Source organism: Arachis stenosperma, chromosome 6, assembly GCF_014773155.1.
Source record: "Arachis stenosperma cultivar V10309 chromosome 6, arast.V10309.gnm1.PFL2, whole genome shotgun sequence".
NCBI classification, from domain to species: Eukaryota; Viridiplantae; Streptophyta; class Magnoliopsida; order Fabales; family Fabaceae; genus Arachis; species Arachis stenosperma.
Genome location: NC_080382.1, coordinates 109804738 through 109814970, shown reverse-complemented (window position 1 = coordinate 109814970; position 10233 = coordinate 109804738). Strand labels below are relative to the sequence as shown.

Here is a 10233-nt window from a genome sequence, read left to right as displayed (position 1 = left end):
ATAAGCCCTTAATCAAAAAGCAATTGGTGATAATAATGCATCTATGAATAATAACTTCTCCTATTTCAAAAGATGCTGCAAATCCTAATCTTCTTAGTTTTTCTAATTAAAATGAATTATGGAATTTTTATTGTTATTGAATTTTTGTGGTTGTTGAATCTTGTTTCCATTAAAAAAAAAGATAAGAAACTAAAAAGAGAAGAAAGCTTCCACAAACTATAGAATATTAAGAATTAATTCCCACAAAAAAACATAAGCAAATGTCACGAGTTATGCAAAATATATAGACGGTTAATAACCAGTAGCATAGACAAATTACACAAATTCTAAGTTTTGAAGCTTATTAATGATCATGTTTCTCAGCAATAGCATAAGCAAAATGTCTATGCTTCCACAAATTATAAATTGTTAATATCTAGTTTTGTACAAATATTTTTTCTGTTTTAGATATTGAGTGTTGCTAATTTTTCAATGTGAGTGCTCAACCTTACATATTTAGTCTGTGTTCACTTATCTTTTTAATCATCTGGTTGTTAAAGAATCAAGGATACTTATTTGTTTTTTTAATGAGCTTACAGTCAATAAGATTATTGAATGTGATCTCTATGATGTATTGCACATAAGATGCTTTTCCATTAAAATTTAGCCATATATAATGGTCATATATATTTGGTAACAATTGTAATTAAAAACTTTCAATATGTACTTTCTCATGTTTTTAGAGTTTTGTATATTTCTAATAAGCTTACTTGCATAAAGTACCTTATAATTTATTTATTATTTTATTTTAAAACGATTTTTTTAGCTGAATTACGATTAGACCGATTGAATTAGTGAACCAGTAAACTAGTGATCAGAGCGGTTCAATGACGGGCCTGGTTATCAGAACCTTGCCACAGACATATGAATGAATCTGATCTGCAACTCCCCCTTCCTCCTCCATTGCTTCCAGGTGCCAAGCCGCTCTGAAGCTCTGATTCCTTCTCCGTCTTGCTTTCCCAACCGTGGTTTCCTTGACTACCCTACCCCCAAACAATTGGGTAGCCATGAAACATTGAAAGATTGAAACCCGTGGTTTGCTGAGGAGAGACTCTATCCGCCTCTGCTTTGAAGATGTCCCTTACTGTTCCGGGAGGCGTCGTTGTCCAGTGACGACTCAGACTCTCTTCTGCCGCCAATCTCGCAACTCTGTTCGCAAGTTCATTTCCCTCTCTTGGTGTCCAGGTAATTCCAAGCTCCTGCTGCTCTTGCAACAAAATTCTGATATCTTTTACCCTTTTAGGATGGCGTCAATTTGCTCTTGGATATCACTGTGCTTGAACTAAAATTTGGAAGTCTGAGTCCCTGTTTCCCCCAATTGCAGATTTTTTTTTTTGCCAGAAACCCTTATATATCTTGTCTGAGGCTGTTTTGCCCAATTTCTTTCTAATCAATGAAGAATTACCACCTTTGGAAAAAAAAACATATTTTTATTTATTAAACTAAGAACACCCAATTGAAGGGAGTTAGCATATTCACTTCAAAGTCACTTCAACATGAAAGCCTCTTCTCAGATGAGTATACTGAAGTGTCTTAATGTTAATGTTTAAGATTAATTTTGTCAACCAAGTTGCTCTTTTTAATGGAATGCTCAGTTTTTTAAATCTTCACTGAAGCTTTGTGACTGAATTTTCTATGACCATCGTCAGAATACTAAAAAGCAAATCGGATCCATGTTTGTTGGCAAAGGATCTTTGTAACAAAAAAAGGTTTCATTGGACTAGTGTGGATGGATTTTTTCCCTCTTTTTTCCTTTTCTATGTTGGTTAAAGAAAATTGTATCCTTAGGAAACCGTGTGTTTTTTTGGTCACATTGCTTTGCATTGAATCAAAAACTGGATATTTAAACTTCCTTAGATCTAACGTTCTAATCAACCACAAAGTTATTAATCAGTTAATCTTAGCTTGTCATTTGTTTGTAGATATTTTAGCTAGAGCTGTTCATTATAATCCAAAAATTGATCAAACCGGTTAAAAAATCTTATCTGATTTAAAATAACTGATTTTCTTAAATGCAATTTTTTTTAACCGTCGTTAACCAGGACCAAACCTAGTTCCTAATTTCTCTCAAATTGGAACTCCCAGTTCTCCAAGCTGGCGCATAACACATTGGTGTTCAACTCTCTCTGACTCTCTTACGCCTCTAGGGGAAGGACATCGGCAACCTCGCAGCACCACCAATCACTTCTGTGTATGTGTTCCGATGAGGTGGCTTCCTTCGCCGTAGTAGGTGTCTTCTCTGCTAGCGCAACCCTTTAAGCTTCACCACCACCGTTCACCACTTCATCTTTCTTCTGGGGTACGGTGTTTTTTTCTCCTTCATACACAATCTGTTGCCTTGGAGTTCGGGTTCTTGGGGTTTTCTAATTACCTTTGTCATTTTCTTTTTCTTTTGTTTAAATCATTTAGTTAGAGTAAAATTCTTAAGTTAGCATCTTGTGTTAAAATTAATTTTGATCTACCAGTTATGCATAGCCCTCTTCTCTACTCTGTTCTACATTGCTTCTCACTTAGGTACCTACATAACTGTCATTGGTCTTCTTTGCAATAGGTACCAACCTTTGACTTTATTCTGCTCATTAACATATCTGGAATTTTCTTTGCATACATTTTCACAGAGGTTTAATCTGTAATTCTATATAATGAAATTATAACAACATAGAATCAGAATCACTCTTGGATAAATAGTGACAGGAGGCATTTTGGATATCATTGGGAACTTGCAACTGATTTGTGTAGCATACACACTTCACATGCAGAATAAAATTAGTATCTATTTAAACTTGAAGTCTTGATGGTGGCTACTTATATGATTAAGGATTATAGGAACAAAGTTGAATCTGAGTTGACCTGCACTGATATCATGGCTCTTATTGATGAAAACCTTATTCCATCTTGTTCTGGTGGTGTACCTAGTGTCTTCTTCTATAAGATGTGAGGGGATTTTGTTCTCTCTTTTCATTCTCTTTGACGTCTTTCTGTTTGAGGAATTTGGAATTTGATTGTTTTTGTTTTGTCATTTACAGGAAGGGGAACTATTATCGGTATCTGGCCAAAATCAAGTATGTTGATAAGAGAAATGAGGCTGCTGATCAGTCCTTGAAAGCATATCAGGTTTTCTTCTATTTATCTATGTGCTTTGAGGGTTCTTGATATTGGTTCCTTGCCATGCCTTCTTGTAGTGTAATTCATTCATTAAACCAGAGAGGTAGCATATTTCACTTCAAAGTTACTCCAAGACGGAAGCCTCTGCTCAGATGGGTATATTGAAGTGTCTGGGGCTGCCCAGGCATCAGGTTTTCACGGCCAGAAAGTATCTTAATGGTAATGTTTAGAATTAAATTTCTCAACCAAGCTGCCTTTTTGTTAAGCTTCATCAAATCTTTTTTTGTGGTTGAATTTTCTATGACCATATATCGAAAATCAGATCCATGTGTGTTGTGAATTAGATCTTGTAACTTTAAAAGGTCTTATTCCTGTATTAGTCATTGGACTGGCTTTTCATTAGTTGAAGTTTTAAAAGCCAAATATTCTTAATCATAAGACTTCGGAAACAAGTTGTAGAGCATGAATGAATTATTCCCCCCCCCCTTTTTCCCCCTTTATTTGTATGTTTTATTCAATTGGACTGTTTCTAAACTGTATATTTATTTTGTGGTCCTCATTGATCTGTTTTAATTTTGAATGCAGTATCGAGCTTCTCCTGTCTTCACACAGCACAAAATTCCTCAGTGGAAGCTCACTCACAAGATGAGGATGTGGTGATTGCTTTGGGAAGTAATGTAGGTAATAGGGTTCATAACTTCAAGGAAGCCTTGAAAATGATGAAGAAGTCAGGCATACAGGTCACAAGGCATGCTTGTTTGTATGAGACAGCACCAGCATACATTACTGATCAACCTTGCTTTATCAACTCTGCAGTTAGAGCTGTTACTAAACTAGGTCCACATGAATTATTGGCTGCGCTCAAAAGAATTGAGAAGGACCTCGGGCGAACCGATGGAATAAGGTATGGTCCAAGGCCAATCGACTTAGACATTTTATTCTATGGTAAATATAAAGTCAGATCTGATATTCTCAATATACCTCATGAAAGAATTTGGGAGCGGCCTTTTGTTATCGCCCCTTTGATGGATTTACTGGGATCAGCTATTGACAATGATACAGTTGCTAGTTGGCATGCATTTTCGGGCCATTCTGGTGGACTATATGAATTATGGGAAAAATTAGGTGGGGAATCGCTTATTGGACAGGAAGGTATATGTAGGGTAATGCCTGTTGCAAATGGCTTACTTGATTGGTCCTTGAGAACTTCCGTTATGGGCATCCTTAATTTGACCCCAGATAGTTTTAGTGATGGGGGGAATTTCCAGTCTGTGGAATCTGCTGTATCGCAAGTTCGATTAATGATTTCAGAGGGAGCAGATATAATTGATATTGGTGCTCAGTCTACGCGACCAAAGGCATCTAGGATCTCTGTTGAAGAAGAATTAAGTAGATTAATCCCTGTCCTGGAAACTGTAAAGTCAATGCCTGAGGTAGAGGGAAAGCTCATATCTGTTGATACTTTCTACTCTGATGTTGCTTCAGAAGCAGTTAGTAGAGGGGCTCATCTTATAAATGATGTATCTGCAGGGCAGTTAGATCCTAATATGTTCAAGGTCATTGCAGATCTAGATGTTCCTTATGTTGCGATGCATATGAGGGGGGACCCATGCACTATGCAGAGCAGTGAAAACCTGAATATGATTTTGGGAGGTGTCCCCGAGTTATATTCAAGGGTTAGGCAGGCAGAACTGTCAGGAATTCCAGCATGGAGGGATTATTATTGACCCTGGTATTGGATTCTCGAAAAAACTGAAGACAATTTTTCTAGGTGACATTTGTTCCAGACCTTCTGCTGTTGAGAGGGATCCTGCTACCATTGCTTCTATAACAGCGGGTGTTCTGGCTGGAGCTAACATTGTTAGGGTGCATAATGTCAAAGATAATTGTGATGCTGTGAAGCTGTGCGATGCAATTCTAAAACATAAACATTCTGCCATGAAATCTAGACAATGAATTTGTCACCAACTTTGATGTTGAATTCTTTTTGATACTCCCGTTTGATACATGGACTTGGCTTTATGCAACAAGGCCATTGCTGATTTTGTTTGCCATGTTGCCAGTGCTGACTGGAGCAGAGAAGCATGGAGTACAATTAATGGAAGTGTATGTCAAATGGGAATAAAGCTTACACACGCAAAATAATCAGCATGTCCTTACCAGTGTTGAATAAACTTTGGGTAATGCTAAGATGAAGAGTGAAGATTGCATTTTTTTCTTTAGAATAGAAAAAGTCCACCAATAAAATTTATCATGTGCATTATCTTCACTCTTGACCCAATTCTATTCAACTAATAAATTCCCATAAACCTTAGTCTTCCTTTGTATTTGATTCTGAAATTTGTTTCAACATTTCACTTGTAGCTTTTGATTGACAGATATTTTTGGTCATATATTCAAAAAAGGATCTGTTATATCCCAGGAGGAAAAGAAAAAAAAAAGGGTGAATGTCAAGGTATTTAGCTTTTAGCTTTCCACGGTTTGAGACCATATATAGGGTCTGTTTGGGAGTGATGATAGAAAAGGCAAAGGAGAGAAGGAATGGCACAAATTAGAGGAGATTCCGTCATTTAAAAATTCTTGAAAATAGCCTTAAGTGTGTTCCTTTCTTCTAATAAATAGCTTAAAGCTACCAAAATGGATTCTCATGGTAAATCTGGGAAAATAAAAAAGCTATCCTGACTCATGGGAGAAAAAAAATAAAATAAAATAAAATAAAAGAAACCAGTCTTTGTAACGCTTGTAACTTAACTAAGAAGAGTATGTGCTTAGTTTGTTGTTAATGAATAATAAGATATTGAAAGCACTTATGAGAGAGAGAAGGAAAATATCCGTTCAATTATATAGGTAACTGACAATAACACATTAATTTACCATTCAATTCCGGAAAAAATGCTCGTGATTCATCCAGTAAAAGGCATACATATCTCGGTTAATTCCGAGGAAAAAAAATTGGAATTATATGCAGTTTAGACATGATCATAACCTTTTGTAATTTAGCAAAGATGCATAAATTTTGTGAAAACTTGTAAGAAAAAATCACAAACAATATCTTACTAGAGGACATAGGAGAAAATACAAAATTCAAACTCCCAACAACGATTCGTGGAACGGAATTTCTTTGATATTTGATCATGACGATGCCATTGATATAGCCAAAAAATGTTAATACAGATGCCTAATGTTATAACTAACAACGGAAAAACAACAGCAAGGCAAATATATAAATAACACTCAGTTTTCTGTACACGGGATGAAAGCCTCACTATGATTCTATGCGAAAACACAAGGGGAAAACTAATATTACTACGCGCATGGATCAACTAACAGGCTCTAATGCGTCCTCAGGCTCTAATTCTCGGTCACTCTTTATCGTGCGGTATTCGGTTTCAGTAATTGAGCGTATACCATTGTCGTCGGGAATCACGTCATCCATATCTTCGCGTGGAGGAAAGCCACGCACTCGGCCTTGAATCCATTGGTCTACAACCCCACAATCAATTGCATACTTGATGCTACGCTCCAGGTATTCTTTATCAGTTATGAAATCAGGCTGAACTGTTAACATTCGCATGAGAGCTGAAAAGAAAGAGAAGACGCCATTAGTTTTGGGATAAACATGAATTTTCATCTTAAAGCCACTCTTAACAGTTAGAAATTCATGCTAGAAAGTATGTATGTGCAACTCTATATATAATAATGTTGATTTACTTTATCTTTGAAGAGAAAGGAAGAAAAGGGTTTGAAGAGTATCAGTGAACCTATTTTACTTTTCAAACCTTTTAATTGCTTCCCTTCCCCCCTCAAAAACTGAACTCAGAAGACGCAAACACCCCCCAAAAGAAGCAAGAGAGGTCCTTTTAACCAAACATGCTTTTAAACACTTCCAAAGGCTATATACAAGTTCCTTGCAAATTTATTGACTTGAAAGCTATTCATGTCAAATATTCTTTCATAACAATGTCAGACATGATTTAAAAGAGATTTATTGGTCCTTTTTTTTAAGGCAAAGACATTATTAAATGTAAATTCACTATAAAGTACCTGCAACAATGCCATCTCCAGATGCTGACATATCACAAGTGAATGGGGTGATCGGAGGGTCCTCCATACCAAGAATAGCACCATCAAACTCCTGAGTGTAGTAATGTATCTTGGAAGTTCCATTAGTCACAAACAAAATCTTAAGCTTCTCATGCCAAAGTGGTGCTACCACTTCACGTTCATAATGGACAAACTTGGACCAATCGTTATTTTTGGTGTCAAATTCTTCTGTTGGTGTGATCCCACATAAAAATTCTAGTTCTTGCTTAGTGACCTCAATAATGTCTGCTAGATTCCATACTTTCTGAATGAAAGTTTTAGTTTCTTCCCTAGATTGCCATAGTGGCATAGGAAGGTTTAGATCATAGAAAACAACTGCTCCAAATTTCTTCGCAATCTTTATCGCTTGTAGTGTAGTGGATCTCATGTTACGATCAAGCAAGGAATGTGTGCTAAAGTAGAACATTTTTGCCTGCAGGAGATGTTATTAAATTATTCAAGCAGTGAAAAACAAAAAGTATCAACATCAATCAGAGGACTTAAAATGCAATAAGGAAAGCAATCATTCCTGTAATGGCGGCAACATTTCATATTTTTACTTTTCATTCAAATGCAAATTACTGTAACTAACATTTCCATCAACAAAGCACCATATCAACAGACTAAGTGTTGTAGAATACAGAACAACACAATAGACAATAGGATAATGAAATAGTTCGTTGGTTAATCTTCCAAGTTCTGATTTTGCTAACAATGGATGATGGTTCCAAGAAATGAAAAAAGGCATTATCAAGCTCTATAATGGTGTTATATCAACAATAATCAGCCTATAAGGCTATAACCTACCACTACCACTATAAAATACAAACTTAAATGGGCTTCAAGTTAATACCTCTTTCAGCACATCAACATTTATCTCTGTCTTTGTCAAACAATCTTCAGCACAGGGTTTTACGCAACTCATTTTCAGTTTACTCCTTTTACCAATCTTCATCGATGACGCAGCAGTAGACCTTCTACTATCAACACGGACTGATCGGGTTTGAACTTTATTCACATTCATATAATACAGCATTGCTTGACCATAATCGTCATCCCCAAGCTTTCCCATGAAAGCAACCTTACCACCCAAGCTGGCAAGAGCAATGGCAACAGTACCAGCCGAGGTACCAGGGGCCCTGACAAATTTTTCAGGGCTCCACAATGCATCCTTCATTGTTTCATGAATGTCATGATTTATAAGCCTATTGGCTGGCCTCCCCGAAGGAACAAATGAATACTGTGCGGCTCCAAAGCAACAAACAAGGGGAGGCCAACCATAAGTATAGCTAATATCTTCTTCATCATAATTTACCCATTCTAAGTCATCATCACTTTCATCATCCACATTTTCAATAAAGGAAGTCTCCTCTTTGTCACTTGTTTCACCTTCGCTAGCCTTATCCTCTATAATTACCTTCTCCTCCTTAGGTTTCCTTCGTCTTCGAACCTTTTTCTCTTCCTTGACTTCCGTATCTTCTTCCAAATCAGCAGATACAGATGTAACTATAAATGATAGCAGGTTTAGACAACACTTAAAATAAAGCATATATGTCACAGATAAATCATCAGCATCAAGACTAAGGCACCTTTTTTTCGAGTCCTTCGAGTTCTCTTCTTGGAATCATCGCTAGAGGAAGTTAAGCCTTCATTGGCGGAAGCATCAATGTTCTCCTCAGGGGACCCATCTGTGGATTTTTTCTTCGTCCTCGCTGTCACCCTCTTCGTTTTAGATGATCTAGAAGTCTTCTTTTCCACCACTGCATCATTTTCATTGGACTTTCCTATATCAGAATCAAGAGAAGCTTTCCTCCTAGCCATTGCAACATGACTCCATTTACATCCGGACCTTATATCCCAGGGAACCAAGGTTGTTGTCAAACTCGAGAGTCTTACAGAGATAAACTTCTACTAAAGAATAAATGTTTAGTATTCTAAATCAACAAACATGTCCACTTAGCGGGAAGTTAACAATTTTACAGACAATTAGCTTAAAACTCAAATCCATTTGTTCCTCTTACATGTTATCAACATCATCTTTGCCTTGAATATCAATCCCATGCTTCCACACACGATCACTTACATTTCGGAATGCATTTTTCCTTCTAGACCTAGGAAGATACAACATTATCAGACATCCTGAAAAATATATCATATTATCAAATCATCAACATCAAGTTCTAATATCAGAATCCTAAATCCCTAATTAGTAACTAATAACACACATTCATACAAGATAAACACAGCCTACAATCTCTATAACCATTAACAACAAATAAATATGTTCAGATTTGCATTATAATGATTAATGGCAACCTGAAGTTGTGAACTGGTGGGGTGGATGAGATGGAGCAGGGAGTCAGAGAAAGAGACGGCGGAGGCGATGAACGGAGTCGAACGAGAGAGAGAACACAGCGGTCAGCGACGAACAGAGACGAACATGACAGAGGGAAGTCAGAGAACAAAGAATGACCACAAGCCGTCGGCATCGAACAGAGACGAACAAGGAAGATGCAAAGCCGAACTGAGAAGAACGCGAGATACTGAGAGATAGCGGAAGAGACAGACAACCGCCACTAACAGAGGCGACGGTGGGAGAGAGAACGGGAGGCAGAGGTGAGAACTGCGAAGCGAAGGGTTTTAGTGTGTGCAACGGCAAGAGAAAGGTGTAATCCTAAATCTTATGATGAAACATAATAAAATAAATAGAAAAGGACAAATAGATCCCAATTTTTTTTTTTTGGATATTTTTGTTTTTAAAAATTAAAAAATTTTTATTTTTTATAGTAATATAAATGAAGAGTTTATAAATAAAATTGAGGAGTTCATATCTTGACGTAATGGTCATATATTGAATTTTGGAAGTTTATTTACTTAGATGTTGTTATTAGAAATTTTTAGATTATATTTATAAATTATAAATTATTATTTATTTAGATTGTTATTTTTAAATTTTAAATTATTTATTTAGTTTTTTATACTTAAATTGTTATTTTTTAAAATTTT

The 10233-nt window shown here is 36.3% G+C and overlaps 1 protein-coding gene and 1 pseudogene across 2 annotated transcripts; one reads left to right on the top strand and one right to left on the bottom strand.

Moving 5' to 3' along the window:
* The first annotated feature begins 850 nt into the window (after positions 1 to 850).
* LOC130936092 (folate synthesis bifunctional protein, mitochondrial-like) lies at positions 851 to 5563 on the top strand (annotated as a pseudogene).
* Positions 5564 to 6250: 687 nt separating this feature from the next.
* On the bottom strand, positions 6251 to 9888 carry LOC130932642 (fructokinase-like 2, chloroplastic). Of its 2 annotated transcripts, none has more exons than XM_057862012.1 (6): positions 9544 to 9888; positions 9249 to 9338; positions 8817 to 9076; positions 8081 to 8733; positions 7189 to 7660; positions 6251 to 6723 (listed from the first exon to the last, which is right to left on the bottom strand). In XM_057862012.1, exons 1-6 carry the CDS (start codon positions 9714 to 9716, stop codon positions 6464 to 6466), a joined length of 1908 nt encoding a protein of 635 aa, XP_057717995.1. In that variant the 5' UTR covers positions 9717 to 9888; the 3' UTR covers positions 6251 to 6463. The 2 variants fall into 2 exon arrangements, with proteins under 2 accessions (XP_057717995.1, XP_057717996.1); XM_057862013.1 differs by having other exon boundaries at positions 9249 to 9366; positions 9544 to 9765.
* Positions 9889 to 10233: the final 345 nt, after the last annotated feature.